Raw genomic sequence first — 26348 nt, 5'->3', positions numbered from 1 at the left:
GGGTCGGTGGAGCCTCAGTGGCGAGCGCAGGCGGGTGCTCGGGAAACACAGCCGCCGGGCAAGGGAGGGCCGGACGGAACACAAGCGCGTAGCCGCGGCTTCCGGCCGGGCCACTAGCGCGGACCCTACGACCGGGGCGGGACTTCCGGCACGGCGCGGAAGCGGCGGTAGTGGCAAGTGGAGAAGTTGTGTGGCTGACGGATGCAGGCGGTGAGGCACGTCGTGTGTGCCCTGTCCGGCGGCGTGGACAGCGCCGTGGCCGCGCTGCTGCTGAGGCGAAGAGGTGAGGCGGCCGAGACCCCCGCCCGCCCCCTAGCGAATGTGTCCGCGAAAACCTGTCCCCGTCCCTCGTGGCGTTGGGCAGATCGCCTCCCTCCCTGGGCCCCTGGTTGCGCGGGGGTCAGCAGGAGGACACCCCGTCCTCTGACTTCGGTTTCGAGGCTCCTCGCCCTCCACCTGTGTAGTCGGAGGTGTGCGCGACGGCAGCTCCGACTACCTGGGAGCAGTTCAGCGCCCCTCTCCACCCGCGCCCACCCCCAGTGAGAAGCCGGCGGGCCGGGGTGGAGTGGGGAGGGGAGGGGAGGGCTTCTCACGGGTCTGCGGCGTCTACATTCGCCTGTGAGGCCGGGGACATTGGTTACGGGAGCTGGGATCGCCGGGCCGGAGGCCTGACCTCTGCACACGCCGTGGCCGCCAGGTGGGAGGTCCTTGTCCTGCCCAGTCAGCAGCAGACGGACAGCTGCCGCGCGGCGGGTCTGCTTGTTCAGTGTCTCTTGTGTTCTCTGCTCGCTGGAGGACAAAGTTTTCTCCAGAAGTATTTCCATTTCTTCCGGCATCTAAACGGAGCCCCACGGGTGCTTAGGATTCCTCGGGCCCAGCGCTGAAATGAGCGCTTGTTTAACTTCACCTGTGTGGCTCCCCGCGGGAGGCCTCATTCACTTAGTAACGTTTGTGGAGCTCTGCTTTGCGCCATCTTTGGTTCCTGACCTTGGGCGAGTGAATTAAGCCGTCCCCTGTAAAATTCGGCTAACTCCCGCCTCGCGGGGTGACTGGAGGGATTAGATGACATAATACGTATTGATGAGTAAGTGCCCAGCACATACGAGGTACTCAGAAAACAGAAGTGGCTATTAGTTTATGTTGTTAATAACCATGGTTATTATCGTAGGTAGTAAGTGCCAAAGAGAAGCGTAGGCAGACCACAAGCAGAACTAGTTGTGAGGAAGGGAGAGTGGAGGAAAGCATGCTAGAGGTGGAGGTGTTCAGCTAAGTCGAAAGAAGAATAGGATGTCACTAAGCAGAGACTTGGAGGTGGAGGCGGCCCTCCCGGCAGAGTCAGCAGTTCGAGCAGAATCACAGAGGCCTGCAAGTGTTGGCTGTTTCTGGCCAGATGGAGATGGAAGGAGAGGAGCCTGGAGCACGTTTAGCCCTGATTATGGAAGATGCTATGCCAGGGGCTTTGGACTGTTAGGTAGACAACATTGGTCTGGTTGATCTGGGATGGGGGTGGTCTTTTGCGTGTGACGGTGCAGTTTTGGCAAAGCTTTGTCATCAAATTTCTGTTGCTTTGGGTACTATATAAAGCTTCCTTCAGCAGTCATTTGCCCTTTCATTACATTCAGCCTGCCGAAAAGAACCAGCTTTCTCATACGGGGTCAGCACCTGTGTAGTTTGCTAAGGTGGTGTAAGGCTAAAGTTAGCCTTTCCAATATTTGGGTGACTATTTTGTTACAATTGAAAAGGTAGAAAGTAGGTCATAAACTAAGTGGTACAGCTCTTACAAAATATGGAAACTTTTAATTATCTTTATATCTGATGACTTAGAATCTAAGTCTTAGGTGGTAACTAGAAATAACTTTTGAAGAGTTTCCTTTTCTGATAACCGAATGGTGCTTTGAAAAATTCTGTTGAGTTTTGACTATTCCTTCGTGTATTCCACACACACTGGCTAAGCCCCTCCTGCTAGGCATTGTGGTGATACATCGATGGGGACACAAAGATGAGAAATTACCACCTCTCTTATCTTGGGGACGCAAGCACCAAGACGGAAACCAGATCCCTGAAGCCACATGGCAAAGCAGGGACTGCCAGGCAGGCCAGGCACAGAGGCACAGGAGCACAGCGTAGGGGGAACTTCTCAGAGCTCAGAAATCACTGCCGTTTTACCGAAGGTTGATTAATGTATTTTCTTTAATTGACCTTCTTCCCGCCCCCAGGTTACCAGGTGACAGGGGTGTTTATGAAGAACTGGGACTCGCTGGATGAACATGGGGTGTGTACTGCCGACAGAGACTGTGAAGATGCTTACAGAGTGTGCCAGATCTTAGACATCCCTTTCCATCAAGTGTCCTACATAAAGGAGTATTGGAACGACGTGTTCAGGTGAGTGCAGGTCACAGCACAAAGAAGGCCTCCTCACACTGTGGGTGCTTGCAATGAAAGGATCGCGGTAGTCAGCCAGCCAGACACCTGTGCAGCCCAGCGCTCTCCCTCCACGGTGGTGCCGAAGACTGCAGGAGGCCTCAGCCACCCTGGGGGCTCTGTGTTAGCAGCGAGGCCTGGACCCCACAGCACACCCAGCTGTCTCACTCCTGTCATTTTGCCACTTGCCTGAAGTCTCTTTAATGCTTTCTTGGGCCTTGAGCTGTTTCTGTTGCCCAGTTAGGGTAGGGCAGGGGAGCTAAGGCTGAGGGCTCCCCTGGAAGGTGAGCACCAATGCCTGTGTGCTATGTGGGTCAGCCATTAAGGGGGTTCTGAGAAAGAGTTAGGTGATACATGGCCTGTGCCTCTGAAAACAAAAAACAAACAAAAACTTTTATAAAACCTAATACAATCCCAATAATTAAGTGCTGTGTGCTAGGTGCGTGCCACATCTAGGAACATTAAGATGTCTGCACTGTGACCTGGTTCTGTAGGAGTTTGTGGTCTAGTTGGGAGGACATTATCTTCACAAGAGGTGATAGTGATGCGTGGCACGCGGGAAGTACCAGTGATGCTGTCAATCACTGAACCCAGAGGAGAGAGAAATTTGCAGAGAGGAGTAATCAAGAAGGCTTCATGCCAGTGGAGGGGTTGGAAACAAAGGAGTAAAGAAGGCACTCCAAATGGGGTATTGAGAGCAGCATGAAGAGGAGAAGAAATGCCAATTGTGTATTTCAGGACCGTTGTAAAATTTGGCTGGACTTTTGTTCTGCAGTGGAAGGAGTGTAGGGCTTGTCCTCCGGTGAGCCCTGACTGCGATGAATGTCGGGCGGTTGTTGAAGGCGTCTGACATAGCAGGCCATGTGGCAGGACAGGCTGCCCCTGCCTCAGTGGCCTTTAGGGGCAGAAAAGCCTTGGGTTGAGTCCTGACTGTAGCTTATTATATGACCCTGGGCAATTTACTTGACTTTGTTTCTTTAGTTGAAAAAAATTCTTTTTCTTTCCTGCTAACAAAGACCCAGAAGAGATTCTTGACTTTTCTAAGCCTCAATTTTCTCACCTTTAAAATGAGGATAACACTGATGCCTCAGTGTAAGAATTGAGATTAGGTTATAGTATGTATGCCTGGTATATTAGTAAGCAGTCAATAAACATAGCTGTTTTTCTTTTCTTTTTTTTTTTTTTTTTTTTTGAGATGGAGTTTTGCTCCGTCGCCCAGGCTAGAGTGCAGTGGTGCGATCTTGGCTCACTGCAACCTCTGCCTCCCAGGTTCAAGTGATTCCCATGCCTCAGCCTCCCAAGTAGCTGGGATTGTAGGCGTGCACCACCACGCCCAGATAATTTTTGTATTTTTAGTAGAGACAGGGTTTCCCCATGTTGGCCAGGTTAGTCTCAAACTCCTGACCTCAGAAGATCCACTCGTCTTAGCCTCCCAAAGTGCTGGGATTACAGGCGTGAGCCACCACGCCAGCCTGCTATTTTTATTTTCATTATTAAAAAGATGAGTCTGGGGAGCTAAGCTGTGAGGATGCAAAGGCATAAAAATGATATAATGGACTCTGGGGTGAGGGATAAAAGACTACACATTGGGTACAATGTCCACTGCTTGGGTGACGGATGCACCAAAATCTCAGAAATCACCACTGAAGAACTTATCCATGTAACCAAACTCTACCTGTTCCCCCAAAACTATTCAAATAACAATAAAAAGAAATTTAGATTCAGTAAATTGACTGTAGTCACCTAAAGAATCAACAGAAGAGCTTGAACATGAACCCTCTGTGACTCTATGCTATGACATATGGGTGCCGTATATGTTAACAACATGGGCAAAACTGATGGCTGAATTTTCCTGGGGGAAGTTATCTGTAGAATGCATGATAAATGCATTAAAAACATCTGCAGTTTCCTCGGGGACATAAGAAAAAGAGTGTGGCAGCCAAATATAGGATAAATATGGGAGAAGACCAAAGGCAGAGAGTCTCAGGAAGTGCTGTTGCTGCAGATTTGGACTTCATGGGGAGGGACTGTGGGAGTGGAAGGTGAGGGCTGGCTTGTTGGACCCAGAGGACAAGTCCACCGGGCAGTAGATCTGAGGTGCTTGTTAAACACAGACCTGGACCGAGGTCTGGGTGTGGCCCTGGAATCTGCTTTAATAAGTACTTCAGCTGTGCTTGTGTTGGGGCGTTGTCAGGGTCTTTCTTTGAGAAAAGGTGTGATGAGGCTTAGGGACTGATGTGTGTGGGAGACCCGAGAGGAGAGGAGTCAGCAGTAGTTTCTTTTTTTTTTTTTGAGACGGAGTCTCGCCCTGTCGCCCAGGCTGGAGTGCGGTGGCCGAATCTCAGCTCACTGCAAGCTCCGCCTCCCAGGTTTACGCCATTCTCCTGCCTCAGCCTCCCGAGTAGCTGGGACTACAGGCGCCCGCCACCTCGCCCGGCTAGTTTTTTGTATTTTTTAGTAGAGACGGGGTTTCACCGGGTTAGCCAGAATGGTCTCGATCTCCTGACCTGGTGATCCACCCGTCTCGGCCTCCCAAAGTGCTGGGATTACGGGCTTGAGCCACCGCGCCCGGCCAATCAGCAGTAGTTTCAAGATCAAGGCTGGGTGGCTGGGGAAAGCCGGTTTAGGGGATTCCTCATGAGTACTGTAGAGTTTGAGGTGACAACAGGGAATCCAAGTGAGCTTACACTTCACCTGCTAGCACCGCTTTTTCAAAGTGTACGTGTGGATGTGGTTTTTGAAGTTTAGCTCAGCTGAGGCCAGATAGGAAGAGTGACTTGAATACTATGGCAGATGAGGAGCAGTGCTGGGATTAAAACCCAGCTTTCCAGGCTAGTGCTTGTTGCCGCCTTCTGGCGCTGCTTGATAGAGACTGAAAGGAGGAGGCAATTCTTTTCCCATCTCTGGGGCTGCCCCCGAGCTCGCCCCAGGCTCCAGCCAGCCTGCCCTCTGTCCTCACCCAGTACCAGCTGCCCGTGGAGGCACTGTCTTCCTGCCGAACACTCACTCCTCCCGTAGGGCTCTCTAGCTCAGAAATTTCTTTCGTATTCTTTCATTCAAGACCCACTGGCCTTCACGGATCAGAGTCCAGATACGTTTTAGCTGCTGAGTCTTTTAAACTGCTGTCTCCCTCCCGAAGTGCAGGAAAGGCTTCTCTTCTTTCCAGTGAGAGAAGAGGCCAGGCTACTCCATTGTTTTTGCTAATGCCAGATGACACACCTTCCTGTCCGCTGTTTAGGAAAGGGTTAACAGTATGTCTTTTCAGAAACTGATTTAAATGTTCGACCTCTTCAATATTTATTGATGACTGTTATATAGAAAGCTTGTTGGGTCTAGGACATAGAGAGACACAGACTGTACCTTAAGTAGTTTATAGTTTAATGAGCTTCCTGACAACTTTCTAATAATTAAAGCAAAATGGAAAGAGTGTAATAGCATCAAGTGTTGTTGCAAACGTGGAACAACATGAGCTTTTATGAACTTCTAGGGGGAGCGAAAAGTAGGAAAACAGTTTGGTACCCGCTACAGTGGAAAATATCCAAGGAACCTCTGACCCTGTGCAGATCCATGATCTGTCTGCATAACAACCCTCTTGATCAGCCTTGGTTTTTTTTTTTAACCCTTGTTGATTAATCGAGAGTTTTAGGTTAAATGAAAAAAATCACTTATACCAAAAATACACCCATTTTTAAACTCCCAAAATAGGCGTCATAACCCTCTTGAAGTGAATCCTCGAAGACTATGTAAGTCTTGCTGGTATCACGGCATCTTTTTCTCATGTTCAGTCAGTCTGTTAGAGCAGAAATTCACTGAATTAGGATGGCCTGATCCACTTTAAGCACCCAAGAGGTTGCTTGTTCTCAGAAGTGTGTTTGTCACGCGAGGAAAGTATTTTTGGTGTATTTGCCCAGTGGCGCAGCATCCCAGGCTGAGATTGCAGAACGGCTCATGGAGCCCTGGTGCGGGGAAACCTCTGACTGGTTTCTCCTCTGCTCACACCATGGCCGCATCCTCACAGAAGAAGGCTTCTGTGACAAAGGTGTGGGGGTTGTCTCCATACACCAAGCCGTGGACACAACTGGGTGTCCTCTGATTCAGTTCCGATACCATCTACCTGGAGATAGTGCTGGATGCCAAAGGTTGGGGGTTCTGTCCCCAAGATGGACTCTCCCTCTACAGCAGTGGAAAGTGTGGGCCTGTAGAACTTACCACCCACTGGCTTCCCGTTGGGATTCCCGTAACTTCCTCTTTGGGTTCGATTATTAATAATTTGCTGGAGTGGTTCACAGAACTCAGAAAAACACATTTACCAGTTTATTATAAAGGATGTTGCAAAGGATACAGATAAAGAGTCGGGCCGGGTGAGGTATAGGGAAAGGGTGTCCACACCCTCCCTTGGGCCACCCTCCAGGAGCCTCCACAAGTGCAGCTGTGCAGAAGCTCTCTGAACCCAGTACTCTTGGGTTTTTATGGAGGCTTCATGACATCGCCATTCCTTCTCCCGGGATACAGAGTGGGACTGTCTCTGGGGAGGGTCTTAAGACCCACAGTCAGAAAGGTAGGTGCTTGTAATTCTAGCACTTGAGGAGGCTGGGGCAGGAGAATTGCTTGAGGCCTGGAGTTCAGTATCAGCCTGGGCACCATGGCAAGACCTCATCTCTACAAAAAAAGAAAAGGATGCAGTGGGCCGGGCGCGGTGGCTCATGCCTCTAATTCCAGCATTTTGGGAGGCTGAGGAGGGCAGATCACTTGAGGCCAGGAGTTGGAGACCAGACTGTCCAACATGGTGAAACCCCGTCTCTACTAAAAATACAAAAATTAGCCAGGCATGGTGCTGCACACCTGTAATCACAGCTACTCTGGAGGCCGAGGTGGGAGAATCGCTTGAACCCGGGAGGTGAAGGTTGCAGTGAGCTGAGATCACACCACTGCACTTCAGCCTGAATGACAGAGCAAGACTCCGTCTCAAAAAAAAAAAAAAAAAAGAAAGATGCAGTGAAAGGAGGGCAGGAGGTCAGAGGCCTGTCCATGAGGTCCGTCCCTGAGGCCCACCGCACCCAGCATGACAGCAAAGGACTAACGGGTGAGGTCAGAGGCCCATCCGTGAGGCCCGTCCCTGAGGCCCACCGCACCTAGCATGACAACAAAACAATAACAGGCTAAGGGAGTTGCAAGCCAGGAACTGTGGATGAAAGCCAATGTATAGTAGCATAGCACCACAGCCCTGCAGCAGAAGTCTAGAGGATTTCATTTCTACTGTCACTCAGGCATCTTCTCTTCCTCACCTAAGCCCTGCTGTGTTGGAGGAGTCCCAGAGGCAGGGGCACTCCCCACTCCTGACCCCATAGGCCCTGTGAGTCTGCACGGAGACGGTGGCTCCTGAGCCGGCAGGGAATAACACCTTGTCCGGTGGCCCATGCAGCAGGTTATAAACAAATGTTCGAAGACAGTGGCTTTATACTGAAGCTCTCCTGTTTTGCAGAAAATTACAGTTGTGGTATGACAAGGAGAAATTCTACATTAAGCAATTTAGTGAACTTTTTTTTTTTGTTTTTTTGAGGAATGTTTCACACTTGGAACTGAAGTCATTTTCTTTTATTCTAGTGATTTTTTGAATGAGTATGAAAAAGGAAGGACTCCCAATCCTGACATAGTTTGCAACAAGCACATCAAATTCAGTTGCTTTTTTCATTATGCTGTGGATAATCTTGGTAAGTAATTTGGGTTTAAAACTTCTTTTTTTTTTAGAGACAGGGTCTCACTCTGTCACCCAGGTTGGATTATAGTGGTGCGATCATGACTCACTGCAGCCTTGACCTCCTGGGCTCAAGAGATTCTCCCACCCCAGGCTCCTGAGTAGCCTGCATCACAGGCGTGCCACCATCGTGGCTAATTTTTTGTGGAGATGGTGTCACAACTGTATTGCCCAGGCTGTTCTCAGATTCCTGGCCTCAAGCAATCCTCCTGACTTGGCCTCCCAAAGTGCTGGGATTCCAGGCGTGAGCCTCTGTGCCTAGCCACTTTCTTCTTGTGGAAACTCCTGATACTGAATAGCTTGCGTAGACCACCTCTTGATGTCTGTGGCTATGATTTATGAATTTTAGGTTGTTTTTCCTGTCGCCTGCCATTGGAGTCACCATAACGAGTTTCTGACGTTCTGGCTCGGGCTTCTTGGTTTGCTGTGTTCCACTGCAGCTCACCCTGCTGTGTGTGGCTACGAGATACCATTGTAAGCCAGGGGCCCAGTAGCGTCGGCGCTTTTAGCAATGATGTAGATGAGGCTTGCAGACTCAGTATACGAGCAACCTAAAGCTGAGTTGATGATGATCATGAAAGTTTGTGGAGTTAGGAATAAACAAATGCCTACAAAAACAAAAAAATCAAAAAGAAAAATCTTAAATTTCAACACTGGGCTAACACCGAAAACATGAAACTCAATAGAGATAAATGCAGTTTGCTAACTAGGTTCACTCATTCTCCTAGTACAAGATTGGAAAGACCTAGCTTGGTTGCCATTGAATGTGCAGAAAATCTGGGGGATTTGGGTGCCCCCAGGCTGACTGAGCCAGTAGTGTGATGTCTTTAGTCAAAGTCAGCACAGACTGAGCTCACCCTGATGATCAGAGAATGTCTGGGAAGGAGTGACGCGTCCACCGTGGTCTGTCCTGGTTAGACCGTGTCCGTTATTCAGGAAAAGAGTGACAGACTGATAGAATGTGAATTGATTTTTATTTTCAGGGTATCCGGAAATATGTCCTCCCTGAACTGTTGAGATTACTTTGGGTCATAGTGGCAGTGGTCAAGTGTGTGAGTTAGGATGACATTCTTTGTGTGACCAGAGGACAGAGTTAGGACTGGCAGGAGGAAGAGTTTCCTGGGGTGGAGGCGCAGGCAGCTGTTCAGGAATGGAAGCACTGAGCTCTCTGTCACAAAAGCTTTTTAGGGAGCCCCTAGGTGACTGGCTGTCAGGCACGCTGTGGAAGGAACTGCTGTAGTGAATATTTCCACACCTGGATGAAAGGCATGAACCATGCAACACAGGATGACGGGACATGACAACCGGACTTCTGAACTCACTGCACTTCTCAGGGGCATCCTGCACTTTTTCTAGTATAAGGGCTGTTCTTTAAGGACATAGATTTAAAGTGGATTGTTTTCTCTATGAGAAACTCAGTCAAGATGAGATCATGTGTTTCTAAAGTGCCTTTTTCAGGTCGTTAATATGCAGCAGTTAATTCTTGCTGTGTCTTCTGTTTACAGTGAGCTAGTGTGGTTGGTTAAGGATGGAATCCATTTTGCTGCACCTTTCATAAAAGTCTCTCCCAAACTAAGTATCTGTAATTTTTTCTTTTTTTGAGATGGAGTCTCACTCTGTCACCCAGGCTGGAGTGCAGTGGTGCGATCTCAGCTCACTGCAACCTCCACCTCCAGAGTTCAAGCAATTCTCCTGCCTCAGCCTCCCAAGTAACTGGGATTACAGGTGCCCACCAACATGTCTAGCTGATTTTTGTACTTTTTTTGTAGAGATGGGGTTTCACCATATTGGCCAGGCTGGTCTCAAACTCCTGATCTCAAGTGATCCACCCACATCGGCCTCCTAAAAGTGCTGGGATGACAGGCATGAGCCGCCGCACCTGGCCCAAATATCTGGAATTTTTACACAATGAAAAGGTTCTGGACTCGTATGCGCCTTGTTAGGCTCTTTGGCTTTGTGTAATATGAAAAGAAGAAACAGTGTGCATATGATTCTTCACTCTGATGAAAACAGTACATATTTATTACAGAAAATTTAAAAGAGGAGAAATGACACCTACAATTTCACTCTCAGAATCAAAGGATTAGACCTGAGATTTTTCTTCAATTGTTTCCCTACAGTAAAAACAGTGGAATCATGGTGTTACATCATCACCCTGCTGAACAGTGCCAGGCGTTTTCCTGTGTTAGTAAACATTCTCCGTAAGGACCCCCGTTGTTACGGCAGTGCATTGTCATTCACTTCACATTCTCCCAGTGGTGAACATTTTGGTCCATTTTGGTGCTTATTTATTTATTTATTTTATTTTATATATTTTCTGAGACAGCATCTTACTCTGTTGCCCAGACTAGAGTGTTGTGGTGCAGTCTCAGCTTCCTGCAGCCTCGACTTCCCAGGTTGAAGCAATCCTCCCACCTCAGCCTCCCAAGAGGCTGGGACTACAGGTGTGCGCCACCACACCTGGCTAATTTTTGTATTTTTTGTAAAGATGGGATTTCACCAGCCCAGGCTGGTCTTGAACTCCTGAGCACAAGCAATCATCTGCCCACCTTGGCCTCCCAGAGTGCTAGGATGACAGGCATGAGCCACTGCGCCTGGCCTCCCTTAGTATTATAAGAAACCCTGAAATGAATATTTTGTATTTGAATCTTTCTGTGCATTTCATACAGTTTCCTTAAGCTAGAAGTTAACTTTGGAAAGGCTCTTAAAAGTGCAGTAACACTTCAAGTAGCAAGATTGTATCAGCTTCAGAGTCCAAGGCTGCTTGTTTGATGGAATTGGATGTGTGCCTCTGTTCCCTGGGATCTCCATGTTTGGGGGCAAAGTGGATTGCGCAGCCCGTCAGCCTAAAGACTTGGGGTCTGTACTCTTCTTTTGTGCCTTGGTTTATGCTGATCAAGGCCTGCAAGTTTGAGTCTAAAACCCGATCCTTGTGTTCTAAAAACCTCACAGGGGCAGATGCCATTGCCACAGGCCACTACGCAAGAACTTCACTGGAAGATGAAGAAGTTTTTCAGCAGAAGCACATTAAGAGGCCAGAAGGGCTTTTCCGAAATCGGTTTGAAGTTAGAAATGGTAAGTTAAAGTGCCCAGATCAGAGCTGAATTCTTGTGAATAGAGTGAAATCTTTTGAGGAATGACAGTGGGTTGTGCCTGAGGATCACGGCCACCCCTCCCTCTGTGCTCCGGAGTAGCTTGTATGGGATTCACATTTGAAAAGGTGCAGTTACCAAGAGGGCATTTCCCCTCAGGGCCTGTGATTGGGTAGTAAGAGATGTCCCTGCCGGCTATGGCGAGGGCTGGTGGCAAATGACATCAGATATTGATAATCCAGCTCTAGACACTGTGCGTTGGTGATTTGAATGTTCCAAAAATATTTGGGTAAATATTTGACAGTGATAATCGGGGTGCTGTCAGTCTAGCCAAGGCCCTGTACTTAGCAATAAGTTCTCAAGGGCATGCGGTTCAGGCAGACTTTGAATGTGCTGTGAGCACAGGATCTGCTGTGGATCGCATAGGCTCAGCAGTCAGGCTTTGTAGCCATATGTGTGTTAGGGAGCCAGGTTTCACCTTTTTAGAAAAAAGTCAATAGCAGACAGTGAGCTGGGAAGCTGCTGGCTTGTTCTGGTGTACATGTGTATGTAGAAAAGAGGAATTCCCTGCATTGTTGAGTGAAAAACCAAGTGGAGCTCAGAGCCGTGTTTCTGCAGGGAGCATCCATCAGTGTAGGACCCCTGTAGGGCAGCATTGCTCTTCTGTCCAGAAATTCAGATGTTGGAGGGAGCCTTGTCCTGCCATCTAGGGAACAGGGGTATTTGGGGCTGGGGCTGGGGCAGGGCTTTACATGCACACATTTCTTTTTTAAATTTTTATTTTTTTTTGAGATAAGGTCTCTGTCAACAAGGCTAGAGGACAGTGGCCCAATCTTGGCTTACTGCAGCCTCCACCTCCTGGGCTCAAGTGATCCTCCCACCTGAGTCCCACCAAGTAGCTGGGACCAGAGGTGTACCCCACCACACTTGGCTAACTTTTTCATTTTTTTGGAGAGATGAGGTCTCGCTATGTTGTCCATGCTGGTCTTGAACTCCTGGGCTTAAGCGATCCTCCCACCTTGGCCTCTCAAAGTGTTGGGATTACAGGTGTGAGCCATCAAGCCTGGCCTCACACATTTCACATCGCCCCTCTTAGCAGTCCATGAGGTGTGTGCTCTCATCCCGTTTCACAGATGAGGAAACCAAGGCCTGGATGAAGCCACCTGACCTAGGTATCTCGGGCGGCAGAGCTGGATTGCAGTGCACTTCTGCTCACTCCCCAGCCCCTGCTGTTTCTGCTGGGTCAGGCCCCAGCTGAGTTTTCCTCAGCGTTGCTGAGCCTATCCTGAAGGCTGCAGCGATGGGGCGGGGCTGTGCTTGGTCAAGGGAGCCCTGAGTGTGCCAACAGTCGTCTGCCACCCTCTGTTCCCTCCTCTCCTTCCTTCCTTATGCCAGAGGGTGATCAGGTAACTGTACTAACTTGAGCCCAGAGAATAGCAGCCCACTCCCCTAAGACAGCCCCCCATTTCAGGAAGACATGGGTTTGAATGCAGAGTCCTGCCACTTGGGAACTCCGGGGTGGAATTCACCAAGTAATTGTGCATTTATGGGACCTGAGGAGATGGAGGGTTAATTTCCATGTTGAATAGATGTGTCTGCTTACCTCCTAGAACACTGTGTGCCTTGCAGAGCCATCGACCTTTATTATAGGCCACATGCCCTAGGAAATGTCTGATAGTACTGATGGATGCATTTTGTTGAGTGCGTTTGGCGTGTGGGAGTTCTGATGATGCCACAATGTCTTGGCCTTCACTTGGTTTGGTAGGCACACTCAAGGTTTCCATTTCATTCTTCTTCAGTTGCCCTGGCTTGGCCTGGGTCTCTGGGGAGAGCACCTGCAGGGGCAGTGGAGGGCTTGGGCTCAGGGTTGGTCAGCACCTGAGACTGGCGCTCCTAGGCCCAGCCTGTGACTAGACCGATTTTCCCCCGCACAGCGTCCTACCACTGGCCTGGCAGAGCCAGCACGGGCGCCGGCTTGTCAGTGAGGCTCGAGCACAGGCAGCCTCCTCCAAATGTTGTTCATTCCTTTCTGTGCTTTTCCTCTACAGTAGTTCAGTTAGGGTCACCAGCTTGCTTTTTTGAAAATCATAGATTTTTAGTTTGTTTTAAAATGACTCAGAACTAGAAGAAAATGCAAATGGCTCCTAGTTTTCTGAGGCTTTTACACACATGCAGTGTTTGACTGCAGTTAGTTTGGGATTGAAAGTGGACTCTGAGGCCAGTTGCGGTGGCTCATGCCTGTAATCCCAGCACTTTGGGAAGCCAAGGCAGGCGCAGATCACGAGGTCAGCAGTTCGACCAGCCTGGCCAACATGGTGAAACCGCGTCTCCACTACAAATACCAAAAAATAATGAGCCGGGCGTGGCGGCACGTGCCTGTAGTCCCAGCTACTCTGGAGGCTGAGACAGGAGAATCGCTTGAACCCAGGAGGTGGAGATTGCGGTGAGCAAGATGTACCACTGCACTCCAGCCTGGGCGACAGAGCGAGACTCCATCTCAAGAAAGAAAAGAAAAAGTGGACTCTGGAAAGCGCCCTACTTCCGTGGCGACTGGTTGGCTGAACTTAGTCTCGCTTGTCGCTCAGTTCTGCTGTTTGTACCTGCCAAGTAAGGGAGTGGGACTTGGGAGGCTGGGCAGCCTCCATTCACGCCGCCTCCACCTGCATCACTTTGGGCGAGTCATGTATAATGAACCGGGCTGGTTCCAGTTTCCCCTCTGTAACGTGAGGAGAATTCTCCCTCTCACGGCTAACGTGGGATTCAGCAGATGGACAACCCTAGCTACACAGTGTGTGTGCTGTACGCGTGGCTCTGCCAAGCCAGGAAGGGTACGTGTGCTGTCTGACCGTTACGGCATGTGGCATGCTCTGAGTGTAACTCGAAAGGAGAAGTTCATGAGAAAGATTGAAAGAAGCCAGAAAACTGACATTCGTCTTATTTTTTTGCCATTGATCACTGAACTTGAAAGTGGAGAACTGGACAGTTCTGGCCAGGTTTACTCACACCTCTGCTCCATTGCCTTAAAGCCAGAAATGGCTCTTTACAATCACATAGGGAATGCTGGAGGAACTGCAGGGGCACCTAACAGATGTCAGCTGAGACTCTAAGCAAAAAATGTTTTTACCAAGAAAGCTAATGTGTTCACAGGTAGAACGCTGCTGGTGCTGGCCCAGCAGTGAACCTGGAGAGTGTAGAGTTCTTGAAACCACCGTGGCACGAACACATCCTGTGGTTGTTGGAAGAAACCACAGCTGACGCTGTCAGTAGAATTTTCTGCAAGCGGCTAGCTTACTCCATTTTCCAAGATTTGGCTGAATTTATTTTAGGTGTTTTTTTTTTTTTTTTTTTCTTATCACTTCAGAACATTTTTTCATGTGATGTTTCATCTTTGAAAATATTATATTCTGAAGTATGAGCTGGAATAATTTCTTTGTCATATAAAATCCTTGTTTTTTTTGGAGGTACAAATTTTTCTTACATTAACCCAGTGGCGGTCTTTTCCCTAGTAGTTGCTATTGAATGTTGTTGTCTGCTTCTGACAGGCTAGGGATAGTCTGTCTAAGGGAACAGAAGGACATTGTTGAAAGTGAAGTATCATTATTTTTATTCCTGCAACGTCTTTTGTTCTTTATTCTTGGCAGCGGTAAAACTCCTCCAGGCAGCTGACAGCTTTAAAGACCAGACCTTCTTTCTCAGCCAGGTTTCCCAGGATGCCCTGAGGAGAACCATCTTCCCTCTGGGGGGATTAACAAAAGAGTTTGTAAAGAAAATCGCCGCTGAGAATAGACTTCATCATGTGCTTCAGAAGAAAGAGGTATGAGTGAGCAGTTTCCTTTGATTAGTGCCTGTTTCCCTTTCCCGCCTGCACGGCCGCGGAGCAGCTGGGCCTGTGGGTCCGGTACCACTTCCCCTTCTCCAGGACCTAACACCAAAGGCCAACCTTGGAGCAATAGATGGAGGAGTTTGCTCAGGCGCACGGTACAGGGCTCTGCTGACATCCGGGAGCAGCCTACAGGAGACTCCTTGCTTTTTTCCTCTCCTCTGACCCTTGTGATAGGCAGCTTTCCCCACAGCCTTCGCAGCTGGTGGGGTGCTCTTAGGATGGCCTGCCTGCCAGGTGAGTGCCAGGCAGTGTGACGCAGCACCGAGACCCCTGGAGGGGCAGGTGCTTTGCCACCGTCTGCACGCTGATGTGCCCTGTCATCCACTCGCCCGGCACAGACTCGTTCGGTGCCATCTGTTCCAGGCGCTGTGCTGCTGGGCCTCGAGGATATGGTGACGTGCACAGAGCTCCATCTTTGCCTCCATGGAGCTCACCCGCGAGTGGGGGACACAGACAGGAGGCCAATCAGTGTAAACCTAGAAAATGTCTACGGAGGGAGGTGTAGGATCCTGGGCGGGAAGCACCAGTGGGGTCTGAGAGTAGGGAATGGAGATGCCAAAAACAGCCTCAAAAGAAGTTACATGGAACCTGAGACCTGCAGGATGAGGGGATCCGGTGTCCCAGAGAGGGCTGGGAAAGTCCAGATGAGGGAATGGCAGTGCAAAGGCCTTGAGGCGAGGAGAAGCCAGGAGGATGGCATGGGGGTGCCTGTGTGTAGCCCCAGCTCCTCGGTAGGATCGAGTGCACCCAGGAGTGTGAGGACACCCTGGGCAACATAGCGAAACTTGTCTTAAAAAGAGAGCATTGGCGGAACTAGGATGAAGTCCGTGGGAGGAACTTGGGGATGGAGGGCGAGGGCGCTGTGGGATGAGCCTCACCTCTTCCGGGGCTGGTGCGGTGGGAGCTGTCGCTCCTTCTTGTCTCCCTGGTAATGGAACGGCCATACCTTTCATCAGAGCCATCTTCCCTGAAGAGCATGCCCACCCCCGTTCTCCTCTCTAGTCTTCCGTTTCCATTGTTGCTCTGTGGTGGGAGCTGCAGGGATGGAGGGGCAGTCTGGAGAGACACAAACCCGAGAGTAAACGATGCAGCCCCTGCTGGGGCCACGGTGGAGAGTGCACGCCGCCCAGGCTCCCCAGCTGGGGCAGATGTACTTGAGGAAGGCACCTCTCCTCTGACTCCCCTGGAGCCCTACCCTGAGGCCTTAGCTTCGGGCCTGGCTCTTCTGCTTTCTGCCCCTCCTCTGCTCCCTGTCTCTCCCCAGGTCCTTCTTTCTTCCCCGGGGCAGCTGGTGTGAGGTTCTGCCTCGCGGGGTCATACCCTGCAGGCTGAGACAGTGAGGTGTCCTCTAAGGTCCTGGCCTTGTGTGCGCCGGCTGTGACTGGTGGCCAAGGGTGCTGGTGGGCAGCTGGGCCCCTACCCTGGAAGCAAGGTGTGGGGTGAGGCCGGGAAGCCCCGGGGCCCGCTCAGGATGTCTGGGTACAGTGTGGGCCACCCCCACTTCTGGTCCTCTCACGGCTGCCATCTTCTCATTTCAGAGCATGGGCATGTGTTTCATCGGGAAGAGGAATTTTGAACATTTCCTTCTTCAGGTCAGTGCTGGTCTTTGACACAAAGCGATGGGGCTGCGTCTCTGCCCTGGGCCTGGATCTCCGTCGATAATGAAATGTTTGTTTTCCAGTATTTGCAGCCTCGACCTGGTCACTTTATTTCCATAGAAGACAATAAGGTTCTGGGAACACATAAAGGTGAGGTGCAGACTCTGCCACTTGTCAACTGAAATGCCTGGAGCTGTGGGGTTTCAGCTCTGGGAGACTAGACCAGGGTGCCCGTCGTCCCTTTCACTTGGCTGGTGAATCGTAGAAGGCTCTGTGGGGTGGCCGGGGGTAGGCAGGCATGGCCTAGGGTGGAACAGTTGCCTTGATGAGGGCTTGCATTTCAAGATGTGGCCTCAGCTGAAATGCTGGAGTTCATGAAAAGCGCACCTCTGACTTGGAAGGACTATACTCTGTGAGTTACGTATCAAATCCCTGTAAAAAGAATGATTTCCTTACTGTGTAAGGAAAATGTTAAACTACACAAAACTCCACTCTGATTCAGGGAGTAAGGGGGATGTCATGGCATGATCTGAATGATTAAGGACCACATGCAGTGATGGGATCAGGCGTCCCGCGCTGGCTGGGGTGCTGCTGGCTCACGTGCAGACCCTTACTGCGGTGAGGCCTGCATGAGCTTATGCTGTGCCTGGTGTCAGGGGACAGGCTCTGAGTTAGTCAGCAGTGTGCAGTCCTGTTGTGGGGACAGAGTGCAGCCATTGTTGGGTTAGTACAGTGGCGGGGATGTGCCAGCCGGCGTGATGATCAGGCAAGTCTTGACGCAGCGCAGGCCTGAGCTGTGGGACTGGCCAGGGGAGCGGGTGTAGGTGGTGCCTCGCGGCGAATTGCACTTGGAGATCTTCCACCTCTTGTGGAAGGGAGAGGGCAAGCTGAGCCGGGGCTAGGCGTTCCTGAGACAGGTTGAGGTAACAGCCTTGCCTGGGACAGAACTGCAAGGCAGAACTGCCCATGTATCTGCCAGTCCTGGCCCCAGCAGGAGCCAGTTGGATGACTCATGGTTTCCACCTGCAGTTCAGTTCACTGAAGAAGGCTGCCGGCCTAGGCCACGTGGTAAATCCCATGAGGTTCTCTCTGCCTGTGTGCACCATGGCAGGGGAGGGAGGCAGTGAGTTTGCCATCTGCTCTGTGACATTGTGAGGGTGCACAGAGGGGCTGGGGGTAGCCCTGATGCAGTTACTGCTAATATGAGATGGACACTGTTAGACACGCAGCTATGTCATGGGCTCAGCAAGAAGGGCCCCTGGCATCACACAGAGCACCCAGCCACATCCTGGGCCTAGAGTCACACAGAGCACCCAGCCACATCCTGGGCCTAGAGTCACACAGAGCACCCAGCCACATCCTGGGCCTAGAGTCACACACGGAGCACCCAGCCACAGCCTGGGCCTAGAGTCACACACGGAGCACCCAGCCACAGCCTGGGCCTAGAGTCACACACGGAGCACCCAGCCACAGCCTGGGCCTAGAGTCACACACGGAGCACCCAGCCACAGCCTGGGCCTAGAGTCACACAGAGCACCCAGCCACATCCTGGGCCTAGAGTCACACACAGAGCACCCAGCCACATCCTGGGCCTAGAGTCACACACGGAGCACCCAGCCACATCCTGGGCCTAGAGTCACCCACAGCACCCAGCCACATCCTGGGCCTAGAGTCACACACGGAGCACCCAGCCACAGCCTGAGCCTAGAGTCACACAGAGCACCCAGCCACAGCCTGGGCCTAGAGTCACACACGGAGCACCCAGCCACATCCTGGGCCTAGAGTCACACACACACCACCCAGCCACAGCTTGGGCCTAGAGTCACACACAGAGCACCCGGCCACATCCTGGGCCTAGAGTCACACAGAGCACCCAGCCACAGCCTGGGCTTAGAGTCAGGGGCTCCTACAGCTGGAACCTGTACCTTCTAGGGTACAAAGTACCTGCTCGGTGGCCACTGGCTCCTGTGTCCAGCCCAGGCCTGGACAGTGATGAGAGGTGCCCAGGTGCTTGGTCAGGGCTGGCCTTGGTGGCTGGAGAATCATAGCTTCCTAGTGAGCTGGGCTTGCTCTGAGCTGCCCTCCCAGCATCTGCCTTCAGGAGAGGCGTGCCATGTGGGATGGAACTTGTTGCCCAGCCTCATGGAGAAACTGTCTTTCTGTAGGTTGGTTCCTGTATACCTTGGGCCAGAGAGCGAACATCGGTGGCCTGAGAGAGCCCTGGTATGTGGTAGAGAAGGACGGCGTCAAGGGCAATGTGTTTGTGGTGAGTGGGCCGGCCCTTGAGATAGCACTGGGGCTAGTTCTGGCAGGGCCAGCAGTGCTTACGGACCAGGGCTTGGGAAGGCCTCCAGCAGCCGTGGCTTCATGGAGCCTGTGACTAACTGTTCCTGTCCTTGGTCCCCTGCCTTCCTGCTGCATCCTCCTGGGACTGGCCATGGTGGCAGGAGGGTTTTTTTTTTTTTTTTTGAGACGGAGTCTCGCTCTGTCGCCCAGGCTGGAGTGCAGTGGCCGGATCTCAGCTCACTGCAAGCTCCGCCTCCCGGGTTTACGCCATTCTCCTGCCTCAGCCTCCCGAGTATCTGGGACTACAGGTGCCCGCCACCTCGCCCGGCTAGTTTTTTGTATTTTTTTTTAGTAGAGACGGGGTTTCACCGTGTTAGCCAGGATGGTCTCGATCTCCTGACCTCGTGATCCGCCCGTCTCGGCCTCACAAAGTGCTGGGATTACAGGCTTGAGCCACCGCGCCCGGCTGGCAGGAGGGTTTTAAGGTATTCATTAGGCCCTGTTGTGTGCTGGCCTCTTAATCATCACTGAACCCTTGTACACAAAGTTTATCCAATTTGACAAAAGAGGACAGCGAGACCCGGAGCTTGGGTGGCTCATCCGGTGGAGAGGGCATGGCCTCAGTGCCAAGGACAGTGCCCGCCGTGGTAGGATCCAGTGAGTTGTCATGAGCCAGGTGCAGATGGCCAAGCCAGGATCAAACTGAGCCTTCCACCACAGCGGGGCCCTTACCACTGTGACCCTGGCCTCAAAGCGGGGCCGCTCAGCAGGGGCAGGCTCACCCCACCTGCAGGGGACCTTGCCAGTGTCTGGAGGCATTTTTGGTTGTCACGGCTTGGGTGGAAAGGCAGGGGCACGGGTGCTGCTGCATCTGTGGGTCAGGCCAGGGATGCTGCTGGCGGTGTTCAGCACAGCCTCTTCCCTGAATGGCCCAGCCTCCACCTTGGCGTGCAGAGCTGAGAAGGCCCACTCTCAGCGCCCTGGCTGCCGGCGCGTGTTCTGACACGAACGCTGGGGCGCCTTCTCTTAGACGCAGGGGGGGCCAGTAGGCCCAACCCGCCGATTCCAAGACATCTCCTTCTAGGAAGACTGTGGGGTGAAAAGCCTGGCTGCCAGTGAATTAAATGATCTAGATTTCAGTTTGCTATGAGAAGACCAGAAGGGTTACCAATGGCCTCCTGTCCCTGGACAGGTCTCAGTGCCTGCCTAGAACCCAAAGCCCTTAACTTCATGCTCCTTGTCCTGCTTCAGGGGCGGGGCTTGGCGCAATCCCAGGAGGTGACAGGGAGCAGGGGCCTCAGAACCAACCTAGGGTGGCTGGGACCCTCCATACCAGGGCCAGTCCCAGGGTAGCTGCGGGAAGCCCGCACCTACCAGTCCCTCCTTCCTCCTCAGCTATTTGGGGGGTGGTGGGATTCCTGGGGTGGCCTTCTTGAAAGAAAAGCCTGAGGTGTGGCTGGCCGCTGTGGCCCTGTGAATAGAGAATCCAGTCCTCAAGGGTGGCCGTGGTAGTGCCCCACAGGTGGTTGCAGGTGGAGGGCCTGAGTCAGACTTGAACCTGCAGCGTTCACTGTCACGGGCTCGGATCTCACCCCTGCCTCTTAGTCTCTCATCTGTGAAATGGGGATTCAAAGACCCAGCCGGTGATGAGTTTCTGTGGTGGAGCGCTGCGAGTGGTGCCGGCACCGTTACCTGTGTGTGCTGGTAGGACTGTTGTTCCCAGGGACCACACCGAGGCCGGCCTTGGGGTGAGGTACCCCTCGGTGTCCCCACCTTTGCATTCCACTCTGCAGGCCCCCCGGAGGGACCACCCAGCCCTGTACAGGGACCTGCTAAGGACCAGCCGCGTGCACTGGATCACGGAGGAGCCGCCTGCAGCGCTGGTCCGGGACAAGATGATGGAGTGCCACTTCCGATTCCGCCACCAGATGGCACTAGGTGACTGACAGGAGGGCTCCTGAGGACGGGCCCCTTGAAGCTGAGCTTCCCGAGGCCAGATTTGGGCCAGGGATGGGAGACACTGGGGTAGGAAAGTCCCGTTGTGGAGATTATTTGGTGATTACCTAAAATATTCAGAACTCCCGTGTTCTGTGCCTGCCCTGAGCGAGGCCTGGGGGTGCTGGGAGCAGATGCAGGCAGGCCCCAGTGTGTGGGGCTGAAGCAAGAGTGTACACTGTCCCGCAGTGTCCTGCTGCGCCCAGAGTCCAGGCTGGGGCTCCTTTTTCCCTGGGGCCCCGAGGTCTGAGGTCGACCAGGCAAGGCCTGTGCCCCCTCCAAGGGCCCCTCTCTTCTACCCAGTGCCCTGCGTGCTGACCCTCAATCAAGATGGCACCGTGTGGGTGACAGCTGTGCAGGCTGTGCATGCCCTTACCACAGGACAGGTGAGTGGGGGTGAGCCCAGCTCTCACTGTGCTCCAGGAGGACTGCACTGCTCTTCACCATACCAGGGCACCTGGGTTACAGAGGAAGGGCCTGAGGCCCAGAAGTAGGGTGTGCTCGGGTCACACAGCTGGTGACGGCAGAGTGCGACCAGACCTGCCCTGGGGGCTCCTCCCGCAGTGACAACTGTGAGAGGATTTCCACTCTGATGTCACCAACCAGCCAGTTCCTGCTCGGGCCCTGAGAGGCTCAGCTGCTGCCCGGGCCCTAGAAGCGAGGACAGAAAATGGAAGGGGCATGAGGACTGCGCTAAAAGAGGCAGAGGGTTGGGGCCCCTGTGGGCTGAGTGTGTAGGAGCTCTAAGGATGGGCGCCTGGCGTACGCAGGCCTGAGGGCTCTCCAGGGGCAGGTGGCGGGAGAGAACCTGGGTTGAGGGGAGCGGAAGCATCCTCTGGCTGCCACCATGCTACCTCCTGTCATAGCTCCACATTCCCAAAGGCTTCAGAGACCTGCCAGTCCCTGGAGTGGCCCCTGTGACTGTCCCACTCGGGAGAGGTACCCTGACCCTGAAGACCCTCCCTGGTGAAGCTGCTGGGTGCCCCAGGCCCCTCCTCTCCTGTTCAGCAGCGGCAAACCCCTGCTCCCCTGGCAGCTCCGAGGCCCAGAGGGGACCACGCTGCCCCTGCCTGCCCTGGGCTGGCTCCCTGTGGCACCCCTAACGCCAGGGTCTCTCTTCCCTACAGTTTGCTGTGTTCTACAAGGGGGACGAGTGCCTGGGCAGCGGGAAGATCCTGCGGCTGGGGCCGTCCGCCTACACACTCCAGAAGGGCCAGCACAGAGGTGGGGTGGCCATCGAGAACCCCAGTGATGGCCCAGAAGACGGCCCAGGCCTGCGTCCCTTGCCCTGACAGAGACGGAGCTGCTAGAAGGAACCTGGAGAGCAGGCCCAGGGCTGGGTGGCTGGTGAGCAGTCCAGGTCCCCAAGGGCCCAGCTTACTGCTGCCCAAAGCAGAGGAAGCCAGGCTGGTTAAGGGTCCGAAAAGCCTGCAGGGGCCTCGGCGAGCCCCAGGAAGAGCCTCACCTCCAGGCTGCGGCTCTGGCTGCCAGAGCATCTGCTGGCTGGTGGGGTGGCCCAAGTTCCCCTTCACCACCCCCAGGGAGGGTTTCCCACCTCAGAGCACACCGAGGGGACCTGCAGGGGGAGCTGCAGGGACAGCGTGGAATAAACATTCTTTCAAGGACACAGAGTCTGACCGCTGCCTCTGCTGGGGCCCGGGGGCTCCACATCACTGACCCCCTGGTGTGGAAAGGCAGGTGGACTGCAGACGCTGCCACGGCAACCTGCGCTCCTTTCCCTGAGGTCCCAGCGGCTCCATCCTCTGCCCCTGTATCTAGGGCTGGGGTCCCTGGTCCTGGACAGACCAGTGTCCTTGGCTCCCTTCCTCTTGCTGGGCTGGAGCCTCAGCGTGTTGCTGGTGCCTCGAGACAGGTTCCTGCGGGGGCCAGAGGTGCATTCCCCTTCTCTGGGTGGGAAGGTTCCAGAGGCAGCCAGGTGGTGCGTCTTGAGGGCCTTGCCCAGATGCCCCGAGTTCTTGCTGGTACGTCAGGGTGGGGGCTGCCACGGGACCCACTGTCCATCCTGACCCCTTCCCTCCCAGCTCCCCACTGGGTGTCCCCTGACCTGGGGCACCCTTCCTTCTAGCCTAGGCCCCCCACGCAGCAGAGAGTGTCCTGAGGGTGAGGAGTGGGCCAGAACTCCACAGGCCAGGTGAGGAAACGGGGCCTGAGGTGGAGCGGCGGCCCTTGCTGGGCTGGGGCGGGGAGGCAGGGGGCGCGGGGTCAGTGCTGCCCTGGCCAGGGGCAGGCCCCAGCTCTACCAGGCAGGCAGAACGCTGGCTGGTGGGACCAGACAGGCTCCTGGGGATCCTTGGCCCAGCTGGGCACGGAGGCTGAGCTAAAAGCGCCGCCTTTGTTCTGCTGGCTCAGCCCGGCACGGAGCCTCCCTGGGCTCAGGGTTTCCCTGATTTATGGCTGTGGCCGGGCCTCCATCCTGGGAACTGAGGGTGGGAGAGCCCCTGCGGGGCCTACTGCTGTGCCCTAGGAGAACCCTCCCAGGTCACAGAAACATGAGCAGGAGGGACGAGGGGCAGCCAAGCAGAGGGTGGTGTGGGCACCAGGCCAGCAGGGGTAAGGCTGCCCTCTCCAGTCTCTAGCGGGCTCTGCCGTCCTGCCAGCCTCAGGGCCTACGTGTCGGCCAGTGGAGGAAGCAGGGGCACAAACCTGCCTCTGCCCCTTGGGTCCCCAGGTTCCATGGCGACTGCTTCCTGACTGGCAGTGCTCCCCTCTCTGTGGCATGCACAGTTGCCTGCCCTGCGCCCCCATAAGGCCACTGGTCAACTCTGGAGGGCTTTTGGTGCAATGCCTCAGAGATTCAGCAGAAACTGCTGGCCAGGGGGCCAAGTCTCTGGGCTGTTCTTCTGGCCTCTTTCCTACCCTCCCCAGCACCCAAGGCTGGCACACTCCAGAGGCTGTGCCCCTCAGATGACCTTTTGAAGACCTGGGGGTCCCCAGGAGCGCAGGCAGGCAGGTAGCCCCTCCTGCCAGCACAGGCACCCCCAGTGGCCTGGCCTTAGCCACTTGCCACACCTGTCCATGAAGATGGTGGGGGAACATCTTCCGGGCCAAGAGCTGGATGCTTGTATACCTACTCCCTGCTTGTAATACAAATGAAAGCAAAGCCCTCGCTCTCCTCTCCCCCATGTTGTTCCAGGATAATCTGTGACACACAGGTCCTAGGACAGTGTCCCCTCACCTCACACCTGGGAGGCTCCTTCCCAAGGCCCTGAGCCGGTTTCAAACACCTTGAGCCTGGCTTCTCCCCAGTCCCTGGCTCCCATGTTGTCCTGTGCCGGAACCTTGCCTGGGCCCAAGCCCCTTCTTGGGAATGTTTCTTTTGTTTTCTTTTCAAGAGACAAGGTCTTGCTCTGTTACCCCGTCTGGAGCACAGTCGTGTGATCACAGCTCACTGGAGCCTTGACCTGGGCCCAAGCACTCCTGCCCTGACCTCCCAAGTAGCTGGGACAACAGGCATACACCACCACACCCAGCTAATTTTAATTTTGTTTTAGAAACAGTCTTGCTATGTTGTCTAGGCTAGTCTTGAACTCCTGGCCTCAGGTGATCTTGCCTCAGCCTCCCAAAGCACTGGGACTACAGGCATGAGCCACTGTGCTAATTTTTAGCAGCTAATTTTTAAAAACTGTAGAGATGGGGTCCTGCTGTGTTGCCCAGTCTGGTCTTGAACTCCTGCCTCAGCCAGCCAGTGTTGGGATTACAGACATGAACCACTGCCTGACTCTCCTAGGGGATCTTAACAAGCCGTGTCTCCAGGCTGGGGAGCCCAGGGCGAGGCTGAAGCTGTGACTGAAGCAGCTGTAGTCACCCGTTACCTGGGCTGGGGGAGTCGACGTCCCGTGGCTTGGACGGTGTTTGTGCTGTTATCTGTTCAGACACGATCACAGAGGGGCTTGCTCTGCCCTCATCCATCGCGGTCTGCTGCGGAGGCTCTACGGAGCACTTCGTGGTCCTCACGTGGACATCCTGGCCTGGCTGACAGGCCTGCTCTGGGCTGCCTGGACTGCTTTCTCTCTCTCAGATGCTTCTAGTATTTTCCTGTTAATCGTGGCTTTGGGGCTGAGGTAGAAATATTCTATCACGTTAGCCACCAAGCATTCTGGGATGTAAACATTAGCAGGTGAACTGAGGAGAAAGCAACTTGAAAAATGACCTCAGGCGCGGGGGCGTTCATGGGTTGTTTTTTCTATCTCAGATTTGACCCAGGGTGGCCCTAATCTGCGGTGCTGTGCAGCCAGCACCAGGACAACAACTCCAGAGAGGCCTGGGAAATGGGGGCACTGTGGACCAGAGAGGGTTGGGGTTCCCATTTTTCTCTCTTTGCTGTCACTACTTTTCCTTAAGGTGGGCCCTGTTGGGTGGAAGCGTGAGACAGTGCAGGTGGCTAGAGCGGTGGGAGAAACCCATCTTTCTGGACAGAGAAAACAAGAAAAGGACCCCATAAGTGAGAAAATGCAAGGCAAGTTCCAGCAAGGAGAGAGCTGGAGAAGGGGGACCCCCAAATTCTCCACGTGTGTTGAAACACACTCCTGCCCCACCCCACCTGTGAGTGCAGCCAACAACCCAAAACAGCATAGCCAAGGCCGAGGGCTGACCTGGGGGTGGACCTGCTGCTCGTGGAAAGAGAGAACCAGTGGTCAGAACCTAACCAGGTTGCCTGCTGCTGAAACACATGAAATGACACTTACAGCAATGGTGTGAACAACCCAGAGTCTAACCTAACATTCCACATGACGAGTGAGGGTTCAACCTGCAGTTACTCAGCACACACAGAACCAGGAAAACGCAAACAGAAAAGTGATTTCAGCCCCAAGATGCTCAAATGTTCAGATTATCCCAGAATTCACAGCAGCCCTAGTTACAACCATGCTTCATGAAGTAAAGGTGAACACTCTTGGAATGAGTGGAAAACGAAGTGCCCAGCAGAGAAATAAAAAGGAACCTAATGGAAATTTTAAAACTCATCGAGTATTTGAAATAAATTCACTGGGTGAGTTCAGTATCAGAATTAAGATGACAGAAGAGAAAAATCAGTGAACTTGAAGATGGAGCACCAGAAATCACCAAATGAAGGACAGATAGAAAAGAACGAAGAAAGATGAACAGAGCCTCAGGGACCAGTGGGAAAACGTCAAGAGGTCTAACATCCGAGTCACTGGAGTCACGGAGAGGAGAAAGATCAGTACAAGAAAAGAAATAATGGCAAAAAATTCCTGAAATTTGGTGAAAGACAAAAACTGCCCATCTAGGCTGTGGCAGGCCTACCAGGGAGTGGAAAGTTCCAGCACAACATTCCACTG

The 26348-nt window shown here is 53.1% G+C and overlaps 1 protein-coding gene and 1 long non-coding RNA gene across 46 annotated transcripts; both read left to right on the top strand.

Annotated features, from left to right (window-relative positions):
* Positions 1–155: 155 nt before the first annotated feature.
* TRMU (tRNA mitochondrial 2-thiouridylase) lies at positions 156–22657 on the top strand. Of its 45 annotated transcripts, none has more exons than XM_074003527.1 (13): positions 156–283; positions 2217–2382; positions 8026–8132; positions 10846–11035; positions 11129–11251; positions 14969–15082; positions 15490–15621; positions 16690–16743; positions 16833–16899; positions 18915–19015; positions 20829–20973; positions 21334–21416; positions 22158–22657. In XM_074003527.1, exons 5-13 carry the CDS (start codon positions 11135–11137, stop codon positions 22320–22322), a joined length of 978 nt encoding a protein of 325 aa, XP_073859628.1. In that variant the 5' UTR covers positions 156–283; positions 2217–2382; positions 8026–8132; positions 10846–11035; positions 11129–11134; the 3' UTR covers positions 22323–22657. The 45 variants fall into 45 exon arrangements, 28 of the variants coding, with proteins under 28 accessions (XP_073859628.1, XP_073859623.1, XP_065378051.1 ...); XM_074003522.1 differs by having other exon boundaries at positions 14910–15082; XR_012418609.1 differs by lacking the exons at positions 156–283; positions 10846–11035 and adding exons at positions 730–1471; positions 20641–20739 and having other exon boundaries at positions 14910–15082.
* A 458-nt stretch (positions 22658–23115) lies between these two features.
* On the top strand, positions 23116–26245 carry LOC141407821 (uncharacterized). The gene is made up of 2 exons (XR_012418625.1): positions 23116–23182; positions 24384–26245. It is a non-coding gene; the product is annotated as an uncharacterized lncRNA (long non-coding RNA).
* The last annotated feature ends 103 nt before the right edge of the window (positions 26246–26348 follow it).

The sequence above is a fragment of the Macaca fascicularis genome, chromosome 10 (assembly GCF_037993035.2).
Source record: "Macaca fascicularis isolate 582-1 chromosome 10, T2T-MFA8v1.1".
Classification (NCBI taxonomy): domain Eukaryota; kingdom Metazoa; phylum Chordata; class Mammalia; order Primates; family Cercopithecidae; genus Macaca; species Macaca fascicularis.
The sequence above is the reverse complement of the archived record's forward strand: the minus strand, read 5'-3'. Positions and strand labels throughout refer to the sequence as shown.

Bases quoted from the DNA above. Each gene is read 5' to 3' on its own strand.
- TRMU (XM_045363430.2), top strand. From the start codon at position 1,288: ATGTCACTAAGCAGAGACTTGGAGGTGGAGGCGGCCCTCCCGGCAGAG. The intron at 20,974-21,333 runs GTGACTGACAGG...TCTTCTACCCAG, and splicing joins CCGCCACCAGATGGCACTAG to TGCCCTGCGTGCTGACCCTC. The intron at 21,417-22,157 runs GTGAGTGGGGGT...TCTTCCCTACAG, and splicing joins ATGCCCTTACCACAGGACAG to TTTGCTGTGTTCTACAAGGG.